This window comes from Rattus norvegicus, chromosome 8, assembly GCF_036323735.1.
Source record: "Rattus norvegicus strain BN/NHsdMcwi chromosome 8, GRCr8, whole genome shotgun sequence".
NCBI classification, from domain to species: Eukaryota; Metazoa; Chordata; class Mammalia; order Rodentia; family Muridae; genus Rattus; species Rattus norvegicus.
Genome location: NC_086026.1, coordinates 60,130,470 through 60,155,692, shown reverse-complemented (window position 1 = coordinate 60,155,692; position 25,223 = coordinate 60,130,470). Strand labels below are relative to the sequence as shown.

General features: G+C 42.7%; 1 protein-coding gene across 8 annotated transcripts in view; it reads left to right on the top strand.

The window, feature by feature from the left end:
• Sik2 (salt-inducible kinase 2) overlaps positions 1-25,223 on the top strand; it is a 99,795-nt gene that overhangs the window by 66,015 nt on the left and 8,557 nt on the right. For 5 of the 8 annotated variants that reach the window (XM_056984534.2, NM_001427328.1, XM_056984537.2 and 2 more), the window contains 7 exons: positions 7,052-7,176; positions 7,571-7,694; positions 8,834-9,054; positions 10,795-10,947; positions 17,183-17,347; positions 24,080-24,308; positions 24,872-25,153. In XM_056984534.2, coding sequence (XP_056840514.1) covers positions 7,052-7,176; positions 7,571-7,694; positions 8,834-9,054; positions 10,795-10,947; positions 17,183-17,347; positions 24,080-24,308; positions 24,872-25,153 — 1,299 coding nt within the window. The remainder of the gene's footprint in view (positions 1-7,051; positions 7,177-7,570; positions 7,695-8,833; positions 9,055-10,794; positions 10,948-17,182; positions 17,348-24,079; positions 24,309-24,871; positions 25,154-25,223) is intronic. The other 3 variants (XM_056984535.2, XM_063265450.1, XM_056984536.2) reach the window with 2 other exon arrangements.

Here is a 25,223-nt window from a genome sequence, read left to right as displayed (position 1 = left end):
TCTCCAAGTCAAATGAGGTCTCTGGCCATTCCTTTGTTCTTTGCAAAGCATGATATGCCCGTTAGTGCTCAGGAGGCGTCACTAAGTGAGCTTCGTGTTCCATTAGTCTGAGGACTCCAGAGTACTTCAGAGTTCTCTCCAACTAGTGGGCTACACCAAGGGTCAGTGAAAACTGATCGGGAAAGAGCCTGGACTGGTCCCGTGGGGAGTCTGCCAGAACACAACACAGGTTCTCTCCTGTGTTCTCTCCGGAAGGCAGCTGCAGGGAAGTATTCTGTGATTGGCGTCCTGCTGACAGCAGACAGGCCTGATGACACCTGGGCTCAGTACTACTGACAGAACAAAACTTAAATCTGGCACTGGCAAGAATGCCTATCGAGAAACTCTGAACTCTTCTAACTCTTAAATATGCCCACATATAGACAGACAGATATACATTTGGTAATTAATTCCCGCTAGCAGCAGGGAGTTAAGTAAGGATTGTTATAATTCCCTTCTCTATTGCCTGGGAGTCTCAACTTTCTCTCTGGCCAGGTGAGAGGGAGGCCTGGAGCAGTTAACTCTTTGTGAACCAGGAAAAGAAAATTATGCTCACAGGAAGAAAAAAAAACTTTTACATAGGTAAATATTCATAAACTCACACAAATTCATACACACATTCATACACACATTCATGTTGTACCTGACTGCCTGTCTCCACTTACATACATACACCTATACTTACACACACACACACACACACACACACACACACACACATATTATATATATTTGGTGGATGGAGCAAAAGCTCCCACAAGCAGGTTTCACTGAACAAGTGCCAGCACAAAATGAACACCCTCGTTCTGAATGAAAAATAAACTCCAACCTTTTTATTGAGTGTGAAACAGTCCTGTCCTGGTCAGTAGAAAGAAACCTGGTGTTCAGAAAGAGCATGTTTCATGGTAAGAAGAAGCCTGCCTGCTCTCTCTGCTTTCTCTGCTTTTTCCTTTTTTCTCCTCTCTCCTTCTCATTGTTCCTGGTTCTTATACTTTTTCAGGATACATGATCACATGATATTCTAAGCAACTATTTTTCAAAAGTTCACAAGTTCACAAATCATAAATTGAATAGAGTTACAACAGAGATGTTTACATGTGTTCCCTAGTTATTTAAACATTCACTGTCTGACATTAGTTCCACAGGTTCATTAAGAGTTTAAAACAATAATTCTTATGTCTAAGTGAGCATGGTCTTGTCAAGAGGCAAATCATCTCCCTAGTGTCTTATTAATTTTGAGGTTTTGTATAGACAAACCAGATAATATTTTATTCTTTGTCGTTGCCCTACAATAAATTGTTCATTCTCAGTATGTGGCCTTTAGTTATCAAATAATAGTTTCACACCCAGTCCAGAAGGAATGCTTTCCCTGATTGTAAATAGGTCTGCTTTCTCTCTTAGAGCAATTAGTTTGTGACACATGAAGGTTTACAGAGCCCTAATTACAGCTTTCATATAACAGAAGACTCAAAATTACTTGTATAAACTTAAGAATTCTATAGAATTATTATTAGGAATTATGAAATCATCAATTTTTCTACATAGTATCACTACAAGACATCTTTGTTGATCTGCCCAGTAGGGTGGGCTAACGCCTAGGAATTGTTATATTAATTTAATAATGACAGGAAAAGCACATCAGCTGCAAGAAGCAAGCCTGAAAGCAAGTCTCTTTTGGACTTGCCTCTTAGAGTTCACCCATCACAGACCATGCAAACAAAAACAATGGACCACCTTCAGGGAAGTCACATGTTAACCTTAGACTATTCTCGATGTCTCCTGATAGGTCAGGTAGTCAGGGTCAGATCTTGAAGATTCCACATGTTATAAAGTTTAGATGTGGTTTTTAAAAGGTTTTCTCTTGAGTATTTATAAGGGTTTTAGTTGTTTTGAGAATTTTATATAGTATTTTGATTAAATCCATCCCTTTCTTTCTTTTGAGGAGTTGGGGAGGGGGTGAAAAGGCTTTCTCTGTATAACCCTGACTGTCCTAGAACTCTGTACACTGGGCGGGCCTCAGAAGTCCATCTGCCTCTGCCTCCCAAGTGCTGGGATTAAAGGTGTGTACTGCCACACTCAGCTAGCCCCTTTTTATCTATCCTCCATATGACTTTTCCCTCCCAGCATTGTGTGTTTGGTTTTGTTTTTTAACCCATTGAGTCTACCTAGTGCTGCTATATGTGCATGGTTATAGGACCAACTGTTGGAGCATAGTAGCCTCTTAGAAGCTAGATTGCCAAAGAAAACTGACTCTACCTACCCCAGCAACCATCAGTCCCTCCTCCATGCATGGTGGACTTTTGGCCAGCTTGATCTTGTACAGGACTTGTACAAGTAGTCCCGGCCTCTGTGGGTTCATGTGTGTAACAGCACTATCGTGCCCAGTAACTACTGTTTTGCAGAGGTCCACTCCCTCTGTCTCTTACAGCGTCCTCCTCCCTTCCAGGATGATCCTTGAGCTTTGAAGGCAGGGGCCCTTTCTAGGCTGGACACTCTACAACAGTCTCTCACCCTCTGCATATCGACCAGGTGTGATCTCTGCATTGCTCACTGTTGTAAAAAGAAGCATCTCTGGTGAGGGCTAAGAGATGCACTGCTCCACCATTGGCAGGAGCTTGGTGGATCAGAAAGTAGGCCAGGTTAGAAGCTTGTCTTTTAAATGATCCTTCACCAAATAGTTGCTCTTTATCAATCGATCTGATAACTTTTGATGGCTCTGCTTACCTTTAAGGACATAATCTTTTAATATCTCAGAATTCTTGACTTTTACAGAGATCTAGCACAGGACAGATGGAATTCCATGTAAAGAAATCAAAAGAAAAAAAAGACAAAATTATTGCTCAATTTTTTAACTTTCCCTACTTCTTTTGCTTATTAAGATTTCTGTGGGGCTGGGGATTTAGCTCAGTGGTAGAGCGCTTACCTAGGAAGCGCAAGGCCCTGGGTTCGGTCCCCAGCTCCGAAAAAAAGAACCAAAAAAAAAAAAAAAAAGATTTCTGTAATTTGCTAAAAGTGTGCTTTTTAAGCCACTTATGTTAAAGTTGAAAAGGACAAATCATGTTTTCATTTAAAATGTACCTATATTTAAAAGACAAATAAAAAGATAAATCATGGTTAGTTTCCATAATTACAGAAGCATGGCTCTGAAATTAATTTTAGCTTATTATTTTAACAACAGTGCAGAGGCAAGGGTTCACCCACAGGCTGTGTTCAAGTTGTCTCAATCATGAGGCCTCCCTTTCATGAAATAGGAACTTGGGACATTCTGGGAAAGGCTGAAACAAAACAACATGGCTTTCAGCAGATCCCATCCTGGCAGCACTGTTTGTCCCTGGCCATCTTGGCTATTTTACTTATAATGACCATTATGCATTAAGTTATGTTTAGTTTTAGTCTCCAACTTTCACATGTTGAAAATTTTATAGTAAATACCTGATGATTCAAATATAATTACTTGGAGGAAGTTTTCAGAAAATAAGTACAACGCAGAGCTGGAGAGATGGCTCAGCAGCAAAATGCACCCAGTACCTTGTCAGACAACTCACAACTACCTATAACTCCAGCTTCAAGGGAGCCAGCACCCTCCTTTAGACTCTACAGGCACCATGTGCACATACATACATATGCACATGCACAATATTTTAAAATAATAAAAACAAATCCTTTTAAATTACTAAAAGACCTTGGGATAATGTTTCCGTGTGTACAGCTTCAGACTTGTGCCCTAGAAATGAGAAAGGGTAGAGATGAAAAGGGGTTTCCCGAAGATATTTGTTGCCCTTCTTCCTTTCATTCTCCTCCTGCTGCTGGTATCATAGGAATGGGAAGAGAGCCTTGCAGTGCAAGCATGATGGCATCCATCTGTGTCAGCCCTGCCTTGCAGGTTCGCTCAGGTCATTAGACCTTCATGGGCCTTCATTGACTTTGTTCTTCCCACCCCTTCTCCATGGAGGCTAAGGATTATCCCTGATTGGTCAGTTAGATGGTTCTAGATGGTTCACTCTGGTCTGAGGATAACACTTTGTCCCAGCTTTGGTGATTTCTCCTGTGCCTTCCTGTGAGACAGTAACTGATGATTGGCGGTAAATGATGCTTTTTCTCACTGATGGGCAACAAAATATGCATTTAACTCAGTGTTGGCTAATGGGGTTGCAGTCTGTGTGATGAGTTAGCCTGTCCTGTCCCACCCATACCTGTCATTTGTCAACATTTCTTATGATTGTCTTCCTCATTCCTATGATAATTACAAAGGTGTGTGTACCCTGTCATCAGGCAGAACAGCCTAATTCTACTGGTCATTTAAGAAAGATGGAATTTAACCCTTAGTCTGCTTCTCAGCAAGAGAATTATTTTTAATCTTTAAAATCACATTGGTGTGTGCATGCGTGTGTGTGTGTGTTGAACCTGAAAAAGGAAGGGAAAGTACAAGTATGGAGATCAAAGCACAACTTGGAAGAATCAGTTCTCAGCTTCCATTGGGTCCTGGGAATTGAATGCAGGTCAGAAGGCTTGGCCTCTCATCAGCCAAGAATTTTTGTAAAATTATAAATTAGACATTATAACACACTGTTAAAGATTAAAACTGCCTGAGTTGTGATACATAAAAATTATTTACTTTTTCTTGGCTGAAAGAAAAGATAGGGTTTGTTTATTTGCTAGTCTTTAAAAAGAATAACCTAGACTACCAGTTTCTCCTTAATTTAAAACAAACCACTGAAAATGTTTAGTAATTATTGTTTTGCAGCAGTAAGTACTGGCCAACAGTTAATCCACTTGTGCTATCGTCTGTTCCTTGATGCTCAAACTCACAGCATCACTTCAGAGCTGGCTAGAGGGGCGGAAGCTCAGACCTGCTGAATCCAAAGCGGCACTGTAGCTGCTCCAGCTGCGTTTCACCCTCTGCTCTGTTCCATTACTTTCTTCCAACGACCAATAGAAATCTCTCCGCTTGGTGTTTCCAGTAGGCAGTAATCAGCAAAAGCTTATTTACTCTTTATATGACTTTTTTGTTCCTAAAGCAGTAGCCCTTGGGCACTGGTAAATCATGTTATTTATCATGACAGCAGTAGTGATTTTTGTTGTCAGGAAGATAAAGGTCAGTCATCTTTCAAAACGCAGCAGAAAACACCAGGAGTTCTAATCTGCGATACTTGTGGTCTGTAACTGGTTAGATTAGAGATAGTTACATGACTCAGCTGCTGAGGCCTCGCTGATTCCCACGAGTGTTGGGAGATGATCTTGATTCTATCTTTTATAAATAGTCTAACTACACAGTGACTGTAACCATGTCACCACAGCCACTTCATGACGGAGTGTAATAACTACAAATTCAGAAGTAGAACTGACTAGTGTCATAGGAGAGGTATTTGACTTCTCTGAAGCTTGGGTTTCCCATCTGCACCAGTGAGAATAATCCACCTGCCCAGATAAGGTGAAGTGAGGATAATGAGATTAAAGGCGTAAATGTCCAGAGCCCAGATCTGAACTGTCAGCACTGCCTCTGTGAAACACTACTATATTAACTTCTTGAGAAAAAGGTCACAAGGATCTAACTATAAAGAAGGAAAACCATCAGGGGCGTAAGGTTCAGTAGAGAAGAGGCAGTGCACGCAGGAAAAAGCCCCACATTTGTGCCTGGTGGGCTATATGCGAGCAAATGAAGACGGGGTGCCAATCACGTCCATCTTTGCAGTGGGACACCGCTTTCCAAAATGACCAGAAACCCTTGTCTTCTTTATTTGCCTAACTGCTCTTATGTCAGCAGGCTGAGAGAATGTCTTCCCCAAGGGACTAATGCGTGTTGTCTCAAGGTGCAAATAAAGCCGCAGTTTACATTAGCACATGGTGCCTCATAAGAGCAGCTACTGGGCATGTTTATTAGTGCAGCTTTACAGGCCGGGAGACTAAGGTTCACAGGGGCTGACCCTGACCCCAAAGCCAGTCTGTCTCACAGTAGAGACTGGGTCCACTCCTCTTTGAGTCTTTGCTCAAGCTCCCTATGCATGTAATATTTTGCATGCACTAGTAGAGAGCCAGATACTTAATTTCAAGACTCAAAGTACAAGAGAGTATGGGACTAACTTGGATAACAGTAAGGATTTGTTTCTTGAGTATTATCAAAAGGGCAAACACATCTATGACAAAGGACACTGAAAGCTTGTATGTATATGCATATGGAAGGCATTGTGTACAGTGTTTGCAGAGTGCATTCTAGGTACCAAAACTGTAGATTCAGTGTGACTGAGATTAGGAGGAGGAAGGGTTACAAGTGTTTCGAGTATCATGCCTCTGTACTCTGTAAATAAGCATATAGGTGATAGTGGTGACAGGTGGCTTGTAGCAGACCATAGGCTATCATTTGTTGTGAGGCACTCGGATGGGTATCTGCCTAGAGTGGGATGTATAGATTAACATTTAAAGAGCTATTATTTACTAGGTTCTCAGTTGCCCCAAAGCTGCTATATGCTGCTACTTACTTAGTTAGGTTTTATCCATTTGCCTCTTATAGACTTTGTAGAACAAAAAGTTTGGGAGCCGGTGAGATGGCTCAGTGGTTAAGAGCACTGACTGCTCTTCCAGAGGTCCTGAGTTCAATCCCCAGCAACCACATGGTGGCTCACAACCATCTGTAATGAGATCTGATGCCCTCTTCTGTGTGTCTGAAGACAGCTACAGTGCACTCATATAAATAAATAAATCTTTTTTTTTTAAAAAGTTTGTTGGGGTTGGGGATTTAGCTCAGTGGTAGAGCGCTTGCTAGGCCCTGGGCTCGATCCTCAGCTCCGGAGGGGGGGGGGAACCCTCAGAATTAAAAAAGTTTGTTAGTAATCATCAAACAACTTATGTTCTACAATAATTAAATTCACAGTGGTTGTTCACACAAATAGATATTTCAGCAAAAAGAAAAAGGGGTGCATGGTCATAGGGGTCCCACATTATAAAAATGATTACTCAGAAGGGCAGTGCAGTTGGAGAGCAGAGATAAAAGTAACATTTATTTCCATCCCAATAGATTTCGGCTTTGGAAATTTCTTTAAAACTGGTGAACTGCTGGCAACATGGTGTGGCAGCCCCCCATATGCAGCCCCAGAAGTCTTTGAAGGGCAGCAATATGAAGGACCACAGCTGGATATATGGGTACTGCTTTGCTTTGATGGGTTACATGTATTTTTCACAGTTGGCACTCTGGCCTATCTTAGAATCGTGGTAGTATTTTCCCCATCCAATAGACTATCATTAGTCAGAGCATCTGGAAATGGACCCTTAGGAAAGAACTTCTAGAGACAGGTTTTGTCATCCAATTGTCAGCAATAATTTGAAGTAACATAGTAAGCAAAGTGATCAAATTCAGACCACTTGGTATTTATTATGCTTAATCTTATCACAGGAGGCAAGACTTTCAAACTTTGAAATATAACAGATTCAGACAGGAATCTATCAATCCATGTGATTTTTAAGAGCCTTGTGATTTTTAGGGAATCAGAGTGTTTGAAGTGCTCCCTGTGAATGACTGTATCACTTTCTTCCCTAGAGCATGGGAGTTGTTCTTTATGTCCTTGTCTGTGGAGCTCTGCCTTTTGATGGACCAACTCTCCCTATTTTGAGACAGAGAGTTTTGGAAGGAAGATTCCGGATTCCATATTTCATGTCAGAAGGTAACAGGCTGTTCCGTGTATTAGTTGTGCATTACAGAATGTGTACTGCATGAAGTCCTAGCCAGCGCCTCCTCACTGAGAGCTTGGTACCAGATAAAATGACTGAGTCAGCTTAAGTGCCATGGAGCTCTGCAGCAGCCTCCATGCAGTCGAGACAAGTTCCAGCCTTCCCCTTGTAACTGAGAACAGAAGCTACCCAGATTAAGAGCAGCAAGTCCTCCCATTCAGCTTGGGTCTATAAATGTCCCAGTGTATTTTAGACATAAAAATGCTCTATGGAGACAGGCTTACAACCATGTTACTCTATGTGTGAACTAGGTCTTCAAAATTAGGTTTTTCAATTCAAGTCAACTGGTGGAACTCTGGTGAAGTAATTGAAATGCCACGGTCCCTGCCTGTCTTGTTTAGGTCTGTCATATAGACAGCAGTTTGATTTACTCTTTAGTTGTGTCTTTAGTTTTCTTGGGAAAGCTAGGTCACATGGGCTTTGGAGACAGACGACTGCCTGGGTGGAGTCCTGAGCTCACCATTCATTGGCCATGCATCGGTACAGTGGAGTTCACAGTAGTTCCTACCTAGAGATGCCATGAGGATGATTAAATTACTCTGCACAAGGCACTTAGCATAGAGCCTGAGAGATGTGAGTGGCAGGAGGCTGGGTTGGAGGAGGGTGGTGAAGAGCTCAGCTGCAGCGTACGTAGTATAATCAGAGCAGTTCAGCGTGCGTGCTCCTTGACTACACTGAGAGAAAGCAGCAGCTCACTGGAAAGAGCACGCACTCACCGCCTAGCTGCACTGAGCACGTCTCAGCACGACCAAGGATCGCTTCATTATACTTGCTCTCAGAATGAAGCCTAATTTTTTTTTCCTTAGTGGAAATCTAAGTCTGTGACTAGATCATTTGAGAAATTCACTAGAAAGATTCTTTTGGCATACAGATAGACTTATTCTCACCTCTGTTTCTTAATTATTTCTTCAGCATCTGGATTTGACCAGTCTGTCATGCATGTGTTAATTTGCTCATTTGTCCTTCTGCTTTCCAGTGAAGGGTACAAAGATTGTTGTGCAAAATCACATGGGCCATGCAAGTGTGCTTGAAGGTGATATATGTGACTTTTTTAACATTGTATTTTCCATAGATTGTGAACACCTCATTAGAAGGATGTTGGTCCTAGATCCTTCCAAACGGCTAAGCATAGCTCAAATCAAGGAACACAAGTGGATGCTCATAGAGGTTCCTGTACAGAGGCCTATTCTCTATCCACAAGAACAGGAAAACGAGCCGTCCATTGGAGAGTTTAATGAACAGGTTTTGCGACTGATGCACAGCCTTGGGATTGATCAGCAGAAGACTATTGAGGTAAAGTGATGAGAGGTCTGCAGAGGTTTAAATGCTCTCCTGCATCCAGAGCTTGAAGCTCCATGACCACACGTTCCTAGTCTTTCAGCACCCCCATCCCCAGTGCCTGGGCTTACTGCTCAGGGTGCCCTGAGGGCTATGTCAGGTCTTTTATAGTTAGTTGCTGCTATTCAGTCTCTGAACCCCTTCCTTTATTTTATCTGCCGAAACATCCAAGAAAAGAATTTCAGAGAATTAGGAAAAGGCCAAGGTTGAAGCTTAAAAATACAAGATACAGGAGGCTGGACATAGTGGGACACACTTTTAATCCAGATCTCTCTGGGTTCAAGGACAGAGAGGTTACACAGAGTAGAAAGTTTCTTCCAAAGTGAAACATGGATTTCATATTGGCATTAGAATAGTTTATATGGACTGCATATATGGAGCAAGATTAAGGGCTGAGCCAAGAGCCCAAAGGAAGGAATGAAATTGAAACAAGCTAGTGGGGTTGAGGAGTACCAGAGAAAACAGACAAGCTGGTGTGATTGGGAAATATTAATGGTTATAGAACCAAGAAATCTATAAACCTAGACATTTCTTTTTGTCTTCTTTTCTACCTAATAGTCAGCATGCTCATAGAACAGACATATAACCTGCACAACAGCCCCACCAAAGCTAACAGCGCCTTAAGGAGACTGTTTCCTGTCACCTGTGGTAGCCATGAGCAAAACCAAACTTGCTCTCTCGAGAGCTTTGTGCATTATGCACTCAGTGACGTTTTTCCATGCTTATCCATGGAGTAGATCCTGGACAGCAGCTTTCACAGGGTCCCTCTGGCCTGTGGCTCTTTGTTCTCACTGAGAGTTTGTGGATCCATGTTGCCCCCATACAGCACCCAGTGGATTATCAGGTGGAATCAGAAGCCAAAAAAGAAGTTGTTTCTCTGTAGCACTGGCATCCCAGGAAAGCTGGCAGACTAATAATGTGAAAATTTTGGGAAGCAAGTTTATTTTCAAGGTTTCCAAAGGGTGGAGCTGCAAAAACAAGAGGAACAGATTACCTAAGAATGCAGACACACTGTCTCTGCATCTAGCGTCCAGATGTCATTCTCCAGCCCAAAATAATCAGCAGAAAGTCTGCAAAGGCTTTGCTCATTCACCAGAGCTTTCTGTGATTTGAATTTGGCTGAAGCTCTAGAGTTAGAAGTTCGGGCACAGGGAGTTGATCAACCTTACACCTAGGTCCCGCTGTGAGATGGGCCATATCACAGCGCTGGCAGTCACTGTGCTTGAGGCAATGAGGACATTTTCTCTTCATGCAGAAAAATTAATGGATCCCTAATAAAGAAATAGGACCAAACAGTTATTTAAAGATGTCACCTTTGATTAATCTAGAGACCTGAAGTGTATGTCTTTCTGTCTGAATTCTAGAAAGGTTTTTGCTCAGAGGTACACTTCGCTACTGTTTTTAAGTACCTTGGTGTCTAAAATTATGTTAATGAAAATAACACCTCTAAAATCTTAAGCCAAAATTACTGTGGAAATTTATGTGAATGGATCTCAGAGGGCTCACTTAGTCTTGTGCCCTTGAGCTGAACATCATGGCAAAGACTGTTCTTCCCTTCTTAGAAGACATGAGACAGAAAGAAAAGGTTTTGTGATTTCATTTTCAGGATTCATGATTGTACCCTCTCTTTAAAAAGGTATAGACCCTTTTGTTGGTTTTCACAATTCTCTCTTCAGTACCTGTTTTCTCTTTCAGTCTTTGCAAAACAAGAGCTATAATCACTTTGCTGCCATTTATTTCTTGTTGGTGGAACGTCTGAAATCACATAGAAGCAGTTTTCCTGTGGAGCAGAGACTTGATGGCCGCCAGCGCCGGCCTAGCACCATTGCTGAACAAACAGTTGCCAAGGTAACAACAGCCCATGTAGTCCCTAGTCTCATGTGTGTGCCTTTTTATGTTGGACACATTTTTTTATCATTTGGTACAAAAAGTTAGAATCTCATCCTCTACAGTTTTTTTCTTTAGAGTTTTATCTGCTGTCATTCACTAGATTCTCAAAATTTTTAGCATCTTTCTCCTTTTAAGGATTAACTCTATTTTCAGCTCTTTAAGAGGTATTTTATCTTTTTTTGTTGTTGTTGTTGTTGTTCTTTTTTTTTTTTTCGGAGCTGGGGACCGAACCCAGGGCCTTGCGCTTCCTAGGCAAGCGCTCTACCACTGAGCTAAATCTCCAACCCCGGTATTTTATCTTTTAATCATTTACTGATATTGAGACTTACTGGAACTGGCCTGTACTTTTAGTTCATTGGTGGAGTTTTTTACTAATTTATAGTGTCCAAGCTGCTGTTATTGGCACTCTAAGGGTTTGAATGTGTGGGACATACATCATCGTGGTTCTCAGAGTTGTTTTGTAGAAAGCAAAGTAAGGTACAGCCAGAATCATTGTCCTTCAAAGAAAGATGAGTGCTGCTGAAGAGCTGAGGGCAAGGGAGAGAGAGAGGCTCAGAGAATGACATGTAAAACAAGTCTTCGTGAAGCTGTGAAACTTCAAAGAGACACGCAGTACTGAAAACATTATGACTAGAGAGGAGACACCCAGAGATGGACACAACTGCTCACATGGACTGCTGTACGTCTTGTTCCTATTAATTCAGCCCATTTGTACTGAAGTCTACAGAAATAAAAATTTGGAGAAGTAAGTGGAAGCCATATTGTGAAAAGCTCTAAGTGCCAGGGATAACTTATAAGTGAAGAAGTGTAATGAGCTTCTGAAGACCGTGAGGTAGTTATAGTTAGTCTGTGAGGTGGAAAGGATGACTTTGTTAGGAAAGGCCAGCCAGGGGCAGGAGGTTGTTTATTGCTGTTTTGAGACAGGGATGGCCTAGAATATGCTATATAGTCTAAGCTGTCCTTGAACTCACAGACATTTACTTGCCTGTCCTTCCCAAGTACTGAGATGAAAGGCATGTGCCATTATGCTCAGCCTTGGAAGAGCAGAAATTTTTGAGAAATGCTTACAAGATTCTCATACTAAGTGAAATGCAGAATGCAGAAGATTTAATGTGGTGCTGGGAGAAATAGGAGTGAAGGCCAAGAAAGACAGACCTCATGTGAGATTGGCTCTGATTTGGAGGTGTGGCTGCACTTAATGGTTAAAAGCAGGGACACCAGAGCAAACTGCAGATTCTGTGCCTCGCTCTGTGCACTAAGTGCTGTGACAATGTGAGCGGATATCTGTGAGGCCCAAGAATAATAATACATAGCAAGTGATGAGTGTCTGTCCACAGCAGAGTTAGACATGACGTTCTCCTCACCATCCTCAAAGCCTGAGCACACCGTGGTTAGTCTGAGAGCTCTCGACCTTGTGTGTGTAGAGGCTGGGAAAGGAGAGCTTCTTCCAGTCAGGATGCTTCTGCTTCTGTAAGCAACACTTATAGATCAGTGGATTTGATGTACAGGGACGTGAAGAGTTTTTTTGCATTGGTTTCAACAGAACGCGGGAAGGGATGGGGATGAACATTCCTGATTTCTAACAGGTGAATTATATACATGTATATTTTTAATATCTTAAAAATAATGTGGTAATGCAAATATGAGGGAATACTACATCAGTGTAGCTCCAGATTTTTTGGATCAGAGTATTTCTAAGCACACGAGAATCTTCAAATTGAATAGCACTGCTTTTAAGCAAGAGTGGAAGGGAACAAAAGGCTTCCTGAGCTGTGTTGATAGCAGTGGGCTGTAGTGACTTCCTTCCTGTGTACAAGTGTGTCCATACAAAGGGTAGGAAGAGGGTGCCCTATTGTAGTAACAGGCTTTCTCAGCTAAGCTTCTTCGTTCTCATAGACATTCACTAGTGGGACGGGGGGCGGCATCAACAGCTCTTGCCCCGCATGTGCATGTGTTACTGTATAAGATGTCCCTTCCTATCCATGTGCTAAGCAAAGGCTTTGGATATCTCAATTTGTGTTTAATGTGGCTTCTTTTGCTTGCTGACTTTGTTACTGCCAAGTACACCACACATTCTTTTCATGGCACACATTGGCCAGGTCAGCATCAAACTGTGCATGCTATATTTCAAATGTGTCCACTTCTAATAGAAGGCTTCCCAGCTTACCTACTAACTCGTTCACAGTGCCTTCTGGACCCTCCAAGAAGGAGGACCCACAACTGAAGAAATGTTCCCTGCTCTGTGTTTTAGTGTGCCTTGTTAAAAAACTGATTTCTCTATTTATTTAGATATAAAAGTTTTAATAGAGCATCTTTGTTTTAATTCTCTGATTTTTTTTTTTTTGGTTTGTTTAAAGAGAGCATAGATCACTTGTTCCCTGACTTTGCAATAAACAAAACTGAGAAAACAGTATGATCTACTACAGAGACCACACACTATAGAATCACACAGACTTTAAGTTCTATATAGAGATGAATGATTTTGCTCACTAAGAATTTCTGAGATCCTATGTTCGTAAATATAAAAGGAAAATGGTGCCTCCTTCATAAGATGGCTACCAAGGGCTGGAGAGGTGGCTCAGCAGTTCAGAGCACTGACTGCTCTTCCAGAGGTCCTGAGTTCAATTCCCAGCACCTGGTGACTCACCATCATCCCAATGTCCTCTTCTGGTATGTCTGAAGACAGCTACAATGTACTCATATAAAAAATAAAATAAAATAAATAAATCTTTACTCCCCTCCCCCCAAAAAAGATTGCTGCCAAAATAAAACCAGTCAACCTATCGGGGACAGTTGAGTTCAGCAAAGTACAGCTCCCATCTGCAAGGGCTGTACAGCTCCTGAGGCCCCTGAAGTAGCCAGGAGCCAACCCTTGCTCATAGGCAATTGTAGTTTAGTGATGGAGTACCCTTATTATTTTGTAGACAACAATGAGCTGCTCAGTGTAGGTAGGTGGCCAGTACTTTCATTCACTGTGAATCATGCCAGAAATGTCAGACAACCATGTAGGAAAAGAAAACTCTTACCTTTTTCTCATCAACTCTAAAGTTTTTACAACACTCCTACTTCAAGTTTATATCAGCTCTAAGCAGATGACAATGAAACAGTCGTCTCCTTTAACTGCTGAGTAGGTTGTTCCACAATCATAGGACAAAGCTTACTTTTCAGTTGTTTGAGTTGTAGCAAAATACCAGATGAGCATTTACTTTCTCAGTGGTTCTTGAGGCTCAAGGCACATGATCTGGTGCTCTCAGTGAGTTTCTACCACAAGCTCTTTTCTAAGCTAACAGATGGCTACCTCCTGCTGTGCCCTCTAAGCACATGGATTAGGAGGAAGCCCTGAGTGTCTTACATCATTTGTGAGAATACCAGCCTGCCAATGTAACAGAGGCCTGTAACAGAGGCCTGTAACAGAGGCCTGTAACAGAGGCCTGTAACAGAGGCCTGTAACAGAGGCCTGTAACAGAGGCCTGTAACAGAGGCCAGGAAGGGTAACAGGAACAACAAACACTCTCTTACTACCTTTGTAATTTGTGATTGATGTCCTTCCTGATAAAAAAGGACAGTTTTTACCCAGTGCTGAAGATTGATCCTGGGCTTTGTAGGTCCTTGTTAACTACTCAACCATGCCACATCTCAGCTTCTGAAAGACAGTCAGCTCACATAGACTGGTAAAACATATCATTCTGTTGCCTAGGAAGTATCACACCAAAACATTATTCTTCAATCCAAGTTCATGGTCAATTTCTGCAGTCCAAGTCAAATGTAAAATGTGTGGAAGGGACAGGTACAACAGTGTGCCTAGAATCCTAGCATTGTGGAGCCTGAGGCAGGTGGATTAAAATATCAGTGCCAGCTAGAATGCCAAAATAAGACCTTATCTCCAGAAGGAAGGAAGGGAGGAAGGGAGGGAGGAAGGAAGGAAGGGAGGGAGGGAGGGAGGGAGGGAGGGAGGGAGGGAGGAAGGAAGGAAGGAAGGGAAGAAGGAAGGAAGGGAGGAAGGAAGGAAGGGAGGAAGGAAGGAAGGGAGGAAGGAAGGAAGGGAGGAAGGAAGGGAGGAAGGGAGGAAGGAAGGAAGGAAGGGAGGGAGGGAGGAAGGAAGGAAGGGAGGGAAGAAGGGTGGATTGTCAAGAAAAATGTGATGTGCTTAATCTGATACAGCTCAGTTCACCCTAAAGAACTTTAGGGAAACAGGATAGAAATAGAACAGCCTTGTGATCAGATGTGGCATCTCATCTCCAGGGTAATAGCTTCAGGTAAGGCCCACCCCGCTCTCAGACGGAAGGAACAGGTTAAGAAATTGGGGAACTAAAAGTCAAACTTTTATTTTACCCTTTAATTGAAAGCTGGTGATAGAGTGGGAATGTACCAAATGGACATTTATTAGGAAATGAAAGTGTGCTGTGTGGTAGCCAGAGAGATTCCCAAGACATACAACAAAGCAAAAACGATGGGCAAGAAGCTGATGCCCGCCCATCATGCTCAGAGAGTGCACAGCACGGTGTTTGCCATCCACTGGCCACTGACGGCTTGCTGCTGTTTTATTCTTTCCTTCATGCGGTATATCTGATATTAGTATCACAATGTATCCTATACAATGTGTAATTTAAGTATACTCAAAACTTCATACCCTCTCCTTAAAAATTATCAGTTTAGCTGAACATGATGGTGTATGTCTTCAACAATTGAGAGGTAGCCAGTATTGGCTTCCTGTGAATTCCAGTCAGTTTCAACTTTTGGTTCTCTATGAGTTCCAGGCTAGCCTGGACTACACAGTGAGTTCCAAGGCTGCATGGAGAAAACCTGTTGTCAAAAACAAAAACAAACAGCAAAAATCGACTTGAAATTCCTGCTGGAAGCCGTGAAACACTGGCCGACTCCAAAACTGCGTTTGTCTTCCTGTCTACTTGTTTTGTCCTTGGGGTCACTTGAGGTCTGGGAGGAGGAGAGTTTATGATGCTGAGGGTTCCACATGTTACCTTTGAGCCTTTAACTTCACTGTGAAGTGGGTATTACACCCACTTTTATGAGTAAAGAAAAGATTCAGAGAAAGTTAGATTGCCTGATTTAAGTTGTCATGGAAATAATAAGTGATAGATCCACAAATCAAACCCATGCCTTGAAAAAGAAATTACAATCTTATATGGTTTTGTTCCTTTGTTTGTCTGAATTTAGCAGTCACCATCCTGTATCTTCTGTCATAACAGTAACAGGGAAAGTCAAGGCCATGTTTCTTCCTGTGGGAGTCTAGTATGATGATTTCCCTCTTGGATGTTTCACAGTGTCTATTATGTTCAAAGCATATCTAAGGAATTATTCTGCCAGTTTTAAGGCTGTGGCTAGGAGAGTTGTTAATCCTTGTTTACTTAAAGCACTAGCCAAGGAGACCGAAGAGTGGAATGAACCACTCACAGGAAGCCAAAGTGTGGCGGCATATACCTGATACCCCATCACTTACGAGGAGAGACGAGCAATAGGCCCAGAGTCTATAAGAAAGGCAGACAGAAACAGACCTGAGCTCTGCGAAGCAGGCTAGTCTCGGGAGTGGAACTCTGCAACAATAGGCATTTCTCCTGTTGCTGTAGCAGGCTGTACTCAGACTGCATCTTCTCAAAAGAAGGGGACCTTCCTGTCACCCTGGGTAGCCACTTCTTTCTTCTTCCTCTTCTCATGGGGAGGGGAAGTAGGGAAGAAAATAAATTCATAACTAATATTGTACAGCTGTGGGGCTTGTGTATATCTGTGCCTCCTTGTTGCGCTCCTATAGCCACTTTTTTTAATCTTTCCAGGTAGCATATTTAAAAAAGGAAAAAAATGGGCTGGGGATTTAGCTCAGTGGTAGAGCGCTTAAGGCCCTGGGTTCGGTCCCCAGCTCCGAAAAAAAGAAAAAGGAAAAAATATAGATTATTGAATTGAGACAAAGGCCATTCATTCTTTGATTCCTTACTAAGGCTATCTTGTTGCCTGTGTGAAAGATTATTGTTATGAGACAGGAACCGAATTCTGTATAATTTATTTGAGAGTATCTGATTAGTGAGACTTCAAATTCAATGTTTACCACATATGTGTGCACGCACACACATATGCACGCAATCAAGTCTTTTCTGGAGTTCCAGCAGATAACTCTTTTGTTCTAAGAGCAATGAGCATATTTGCTCCCACACTGTCTGTTCTGTTCTTACCATATCTTCAGGCACAAACCGTGGGGCTACCAGTGACCTTGCATCCACCGAACCTGAGGCTGATGCGGTCTACCCTCCTCCCGCAGGCATCCAATGTGGAGGCCTTTTCATTTCCAGCATCCAGCTGTCCAGCAGAAGCTGCCTTTATGGAGGAAGAGTGTGTTGACACGCCAAAGGTACCGGTGGCGCTTGCGATGCTGCAGGGCGGCTGGAGACCTCAGTGTGAGGCAGTGGTGTGGTGTGGTTTTGTTGAATGTTGCTTTGGTGAAGAGCATCAAAACGTTCACAGATGCGCTCTCATCATTTAAGTAACAGCTCCAGGCCACAGAAGCCCTCCACCTCTTCCTTCCCTAACCAGTCCCTCTTCTCTCCCAAGTTTTAAGGTTCTTCATAAATGCTTGGGTGCATGAGCAGGTCAGGAGGTAGGGCTGACTCTTCACAGATTCTGATTTTACAAGTAAAGTGTTACCTAGTGTGCTGGGTTACACTCTGTTGTTGTGTCCTTTCTGCACAGCAAACCGTGAATACAAAGTGCAAGATCTCTTTTTGACTGAATAAACATCTTTTGCATCCAGCCTGGGCATGCTTGAAGGGTTTAGTTTGTATTCAGTGTATTGCATAAAGTGGACTCTTAGAAAATGGAAGGTGACCGCTTCTTTCATGCAATGGATTCTTTCTGACTTGTAAGTGGTACACACTCAGTTCCAAGTGCTATAGAGATGATCATATTAATAGGAACAATGTCCTAAAAGAATGTAGGGTGTGTTCAGACTGCTTCACCAAGCTGTGTGAATTCAGGCAGGGTGAATTTCATTTTCTCTCTATAAAACTACATTCTATATATGTATTTTGGGAGACCGTTATGACAATTAAGTAACATAATCTGTCTGGTTTAGGGTAGATTTTAAATAGTCAACAAATACTGTCTTCCCATATTTGAGTCTATTTAGATAACAAAAACAAGAATCAGACATAAACTTGCCTAATACCCTACTAGACTGTGATCTAACAAAAATTGTATAGAACTAAAACAGCATACCAATTACTGAATAAACTGATGAGTATCACATGATGAGATGTAAGTCAAGTGAGCCTAGAGAGAGGCAGGGGAATTGATTTTATACTTGATCAGGAAAATTTGAGGGTAACTATCAGAACTAGAGTTGCAAAGTAGAATGTTATTCATATGGCTGGAAACTAGGGTGGGGTATCGTCAGTGAAGGGAAGGATTGCTGTAGGGAAAAGGAAAGGCCATGGGGAGGAAAACTGTAGAAGTTAAAATGTGTGTGTTCGCTTGTTCACTTGAACAGCGAGCAAGCAATTTAGTTCTCTGGGCAGCGTTGCAGGTGTGGAACATGGTGAATTATCGGGTGGGAAACTGATAGAGTAGTCAGACACGAAGACCTGAGTAAGGACACCGCATGCATACTAGTCATGAAGACTGCCTGGATGGTTCTCCAGCAGACAGGCTAGGGAACAAGGACAGTGGGAGGGTAAGCCCGGGTCCAGGACAGAAATGATGCAGGGCCTAAAATATGGGAATGATCGTGAAATAGGAGAGGAGGGAGGAGTGGGAATAGGGGGTTCAGAAGGTAGAACTCCAAGCCCATAAAAGGTTTAGGAGCCGAGAAATGGGATGGCAAATGCCATCCAGTTAAGACCTCTGGATGTCACCAAGTTCCTTAGTTGCACAGGCTCTGTGGGGCAGTGGTGGCAGCAGCTGCACACCAGGCTGTCACAGCAGGCAGTGAGCCGACTTGTGAACAGGAATAGTTAGCATCCAGCCCTAAAGACGAGTCTCCTTCCTGTGGACAGTCTGCTTTCTGTGCCTGTGTTTGCCTGGCATTACACATTAGTGAGAAATTCATGCTCAGCATTTAGACATAAAATAGGGCAGCATAATTCGTTTTTATGATCTAATTCTCTTGAAGAAATTAAAATACAGTGTTTTGAAGTCTTGCCTGTAAGGGCACCAGGCCCAAAACACAGATTGGGCACTGTCTGCTATAATATATAGGGCAAGCTATTTTTAAAGCTTGTGATTGTTATAGTTACTAAGAAACAGACAGGAAATGGTTTGCAGAGGATATAGACATTGCTAGATGGTATGTTCACATTTGTAGAAATGAGAGTCAAACTGGAACTGACCCCAGCTCTGGCATTGCCACCCCAAAACTCAGAGCAGGCCATAAACATCTGCAAGACTGACTGCAGACCATTTTGTTATATCCTTCGACGACCTTTCTTTGAGGCCCATAAATGCATACACCAAAGAGTCTTTCAGTTTCTTTGTTCATTTGACTTCATGTACATTCACTATAGCCCAGCTGTTTTCTGAAAGATTATCATAGCTGTATCCATTAATAATTCCATTTCTGCTTGCAATCAAGGATTAGAGATACGTTTAAAAACATCACCTCTTGTTCCCTCAAATGTTAGTAAAATCACTGAAGGAGTCTGACTTGAAACTTTGACTTGGATTTTCTGGGGCAGGAGGGGAAGGCATTTTTCTGAGCAGTAATCGAGACCCTAAGGACATAGAGCCCATGATAGGACAGTTGCACAAACTGTGTAGAGTGAATCTCCCATGTACCCACATTTTAGTCCATCTGTAATACTATTGAAGACTATAATAGAAGGGTTTCCAAAAAGTTCACACCTTTACTAGCTGGTTGAAAATCAAGTGTAGCCTCTACACATTTGTAGAAAATGTGCAGCTTGGTCTTCTGGTGGGTTCCCTAACAAGTGGAGTGGGGTCTGTCTCAGAGTCTGTTCCCTGCCATTAAATCCCCTTCCTCTACCTGAACTACCTAATGGGGCCTCAGCAGGAGAGGATTTGATTAGTCCTGCTGGGGCTAGATGTCCCAGGGTGGGGTGGTAACCAAGGGATGCTCCTCCTTCTCTGAGGAGAAATGGAGGAGGTAAGGAGGGGAAGCGATTTGTAAGGACTGGACTAGGAGGAAAGGAGGCATGGGTGGCTGTAATCAGGTTATAAAGTGAATAAAAAATAAGTTATTGGGGGAAAAGCAAATGCAAGTGTAGCAGAGGCATTGTGTGTATGATTGCACCGTGGTAACTGCGTTGTGCATGACACACATGAGAGAAAGCTGGAAAGCAAACCGGACTCCGTGGTGCTAAGCTTTAGGGGCCTTGGGGAGAAATTTCACTTTCACTTCTGGATTTAAAATTATAAATTATAATTTGAAGTAAAACATAAAAATAAAGCCAGTCATGAAAATCATGTATGACAGTGTAAAGAGAATAACGATAAAATTAATTTAACTATAATTTACTACTCAAAGATTACCTGTTTGATTGATGTCAGACTATAAATTGGTAGGTAAGGTGTAGGATGGTTCAGCAGGTGAAAAGATTATTAAAATTATTTCCTACTATGTGTAATTTTTTATCTTCTGTGTCTAACAGTGTATCGTGAGACTGTTTCCTATGTCATGAAGTAGTCTTTACAGGCATGAGCTTTAACGATTACGACGCAGTCCACTGCTTTGTACCGCCTCTTCAAACTACTCCCCTCTTGCACACAGTTATTCCCTTTTCTTGCATCTTTAAATAGGCTTATTATGGTGAATAGTTTTACATCTGAGTGTCCAGCTCTCCTGCCCTATTATTTAAGGACAGGGTTCTAAGCAGAGTGTGCGGGTGCACATAGATCCAGCACTGAGTGGAATGAGGGAGAGCATAGGTACAGAGGTGCTCTGGGCGCACAGGGACGCCATCTTTAAAAAGAAGTATCTAGCATTGGAGTAGTTTCTTTCTTTCCTTCTTCACCTGTTTAATTTGCCTCAGGCAGGAAAAAGGTGTAGCAGTTTTATTCTTGTGCTTTCTTATTGAAAAGCACTCTGCTTTGTTTAAAAAAAATAGCAACAAAGTGTACTGAATTGTAAAGGAAGTATTTTTCTGAATTATATTAGTTGACTCTTCTAACAACTTTACAACTATTTTACAAATGGGGGTTGAGGGGACTTGGGTAGAGCCTAAACAACTAACTTGTCAGTGGTCAAGTTTAGGTCTGAGCTCCGGCACCTGCTCAGTGTGTGCCACGTTTGCCAGGGGCATGGAGACAGTTAATAAGGTCCATTGCTCTCCTACAGACTCAGTAGCTCATAGTATGCTTGTATACTGTATGAACCTCATGTAATACTACAAAATACCCACAAAGTACCATAGGCTGAGTATCCCAAACAACAGAAATTCTGTTTCTCTTAGTACTGGAGACGAGAGAGCAAGATAGAGTTAGTTCCAGCTGGTTCATAAGAAATTATGAAGTCTTCCTGTTTTTTAGACCTTCTCACTCTTTTCTTTAGACATCACACTGCCTTTCCTGTGCACCCATGGGGCAACTGGGAACAAGCTCTCTGATGTCTATCCTTCTGGCCTCAGACACTTAACCCTCCTGCCTTGGCCTCCTGGGTGCTGTCATTTAATGACTAGAATATTTCTAGAGCATAATTTCTTACTTCGAGCAGCCTATGTCACTTAGTAAGACAACCTTATAAACTGCCTTAGTAGATGGTTAAGGAGCTTTGAAGCATGAGTTCTTGTCATTCTTTCTTACAAGAAGACAGTGAAATACATCAAAAAGGGAAGCATACCTGGATTTGTTTTACATCGAATCCCTCAGTAACTTAGCATGTCCTTGTTAGTTTGTTGTCAACTTTCACAGAGTCGAGTCATCTGGTAAGAGGGAACCTCACTTGAGAAAATGCCCACAGCAGATTGGCCTGTCTGAGCAGGTCTGCGGAACATTTTCTTGTTATGATTGATGGAGGCCAGCCCAGCTCACGGGAGGCAGTCCTACTCCTGGACAGGTGGTCCTGGGCTTATTTTAAAATAGCAGTCTGAGGAAGCCATGGGAACAAACTAATAAGCGGTATTCATCCCTCTATGTCTTCTGCTTCGGTTCCTGCCCTCAGGTTCTTACTTTGTCTTCCCTCAATGGACTATGCCCCGGGATATATAAACCAAATAAACTCTTTCCTCCCCACGTTACTTTTGGCCAGGTTTTATCACAGCAATAGAAACCCTCTCAAAGCATGACGGTCAGCTGCTTCAGGAAACCTGAACTTGTGGTCAAAAGTGTTCACCCATGTTAACACTGACTGTGTTAACACTGAGACACACCACTGGGTTTTCTTACTCATTATTCAGCCATTATTATTTTCTAACTGTTCCTAGATGAAAAGTCGGATCACTGAAAATTCAAACCATTGTTTTATACCTGGAAAAAGATTTAATTCAGACACAATTCCAACTTTAAATGAGATAAGTTTAAAAGGTAACAGTTTAAGACTATAAACTTACAGGGACTCCTGGGTGGTTTGAATACCTCAGGAAAGGAGTTCTGTGTGACTTCAACATTAAGGAATAATAAAGAGCCTGTTCCATTGCTTGTGCTGCAGGGTAGGAAGTACGTTTTGCCAGAGGCTGCATGTGTAAGGGTGCTCAGTACATGATTGCTTTAAAATCTTAGAGAGCCTTAGCACACTATCTTACTAGAGACAGCTAAGAAGTCTAGAATAAGAGGTGTTGGTCATTCTTTTCTGTAAGAGAACTATTAAATACAAAGGAGAAACTTATCTGGGACTGGACCAAGAATAGAATGGCAGCTGCTGGCCAGATTTCAGATCCTGTGTTTGGTGCCATGAGGACACTGGCATGGTCTGGGAAGAAGGCATCTACCATGTATCAGCTACCTTACCAACAGGAAGGCTCTGGTCAAAGATGCTTGTGGACTCAGCTCCTCCCAGCACACAAGGCTGAGTCCCCCTACTCCCTCTCCAAAGAAAGGGCCTTGTGTGCCTCCAGTGACTGCTGTAAGAGGAAAGAATCCTGTGCCTGGCATAGGGCAGTCCTGCATCACTTCTCATATATATGCACTCTGCCTGCTTCAGTGGAAACAATAGCTCTACCCAGCGCGTTCCAGTTGAAAGGACCACAGAGAACTGACTCCTTTTCTGGCTGCTCCTGAGTGAGCAGCCATTCATAGGAGAGAACGGATTGATTTCCACAGGGGAATAGTTAAAGTAATGAGGTAAATAATTGCCTGCTCTTTGGGGCTTTTACCAGCCAGAACTTGAAACCACAACTCCCCTTGGTGTGCTGTTTTGCTGGCCATTAGGTGGTTTGCTTGGCAACTGTGTGGGAAGGCAGTGTGCTCACTCAGGACCTGTGCAGAGCTCCCTATGGGACAGGCACTGTAGATGATGTGTGAACTACTAAAGGATTAGGATCCTAGGCACTGGGGCTTACTAACTTCTGCTGGAATGTTGAACTGTGAGTCATTTGTTATCCTATAATGGAAGGTTTTGGCTGTTTGCCATTTGATTTTTTTTTTTTCAATTATTTTTGTGGTATCTGCTGTCTACAACAAAGTCATACTTTCCACTCCTCAGGCAGATTAGAACCAGTTTAAAAACAAAATATCAAATAGGTCACTACTTAAGTTATGCACATAAAAGTATATTCAGAACCAGTATGTTCTGTGGTTGAAAACTAGAATATCAGTGACTGTTCTCACTTAGCTGTGAGACATTTGCTTTAGAAGGGAAAAAAAGCTCATTTTTCTCTTCTGTTTCCCTCATTTAAAAAATAACTGGTAAGCCTCAAACAGTGCATCCCTATCATCTGTAAAGCACTAAACACGTGTTTATCGTAACAGTGATGATGAAGAGTAACCTAGTGGCACTGCCAGTTCGGGTCCTCGTGGGCCTCTGTCTCTGAGTGCTGGAGTTGCAGACCTTCATTTCTGATGCGTGTGCTGCCTGATGTTGGCAATGAGCACAGACACTTCGGTGTTTGCTTGACTTCTCACTGGCCTTAGGTTGTACTGCTCTGCTGTGGGTGCTTCTCGGCAGAGCAGTGACTGAGCTTTCCTCTCACACTGACAGGTGAATGGCTGTCTGCTTGACCCTGTACCCCCTGTCCTGGTGAGGAAGGGATGCCAGTCCCTGCCCAGCAGTATGATGGAGACCTCCATTGATGAAGGATTGGAGACAGAAGGAGAGGCCGAGGAAGACCCCAGTCAGGCCTTTGAAGCTTTCCAGGCCACACGCAGTGGGCAGCGACGGCACACTCTGTCAGAAGTGACTAACCAATTGGTTGTGTTGCCCAGGGCAGGTATGATATTAGAGAAGCACCAGGTTAGACCCTACAGCATCGTTTTCGTACTTCTGGCATCAAGAAATAGTGGTCTGCTCATTCCATATCTTCTTCCTCTATGGAAGCAGATGCCATGGACTTTGCAGATTAGATCTACTCAGCAGCTACAGAGATAAATATGAAGTGCCTCTGGGTTGTTTCCCCCACTCCAGGATTCTTTGACTACAGTGTGCTTCATAAGGGAATATGGCTCTTCAAGGGCCAGGATCTTACAGCTGTAACGTCTATAGGCTTACCTTGAGAGTCAAACTAGCCAGTAAAAGCATCCTGAATGGATGGACGGTTGTTTGTGGTCCTGGAGATTAAACTGCAGGTCTCATGAATTTGGGATCCCCAACCCTGAAAAGAACTCTTCTATGAGGTGAGTTCTGTTTTCCAGGCTGAAAAGAAGTACTCTAGTCCTCTTGTTTATTTTCCTGAAAGATTGGGGCTGTCAAGACTAGAGACTGCCATTTTGTCTTGCTTTTGTCTGTGTATTTAAAGAAGATGCTATTGGATTGGGTAATTTTTTTTTTTTTCAGGAAAAGTTTTCTCCATGAGTGATAGCCCCTCCCTTGACAGTGTGGACTCTGAGTATGATATGGGGTCTGCCCAGAGGGACCTGAACTTTCCAGAAGACAGCCCTTCCCTGAAGGACATCATGTTGGCCAATCAGCCATCGCCTCGCATGACTCCTTTCATAAGCCTCAGACCTGCCAACCCAGCCATGCAGGCTCTGAGCTCACAGAGGCGTGAAGCCCATAACCGGTCCCCTGTGAGCTTCCGAGAAGGCCGCAGAGCGTCTGATACTTCCCTTACGCAAGGCAAGGCCCTCTTTGGTGGCTTAAAACTCCAGTCAGGATGTGGGAGAAAGCTGTTGCCATGCGTGTGTGA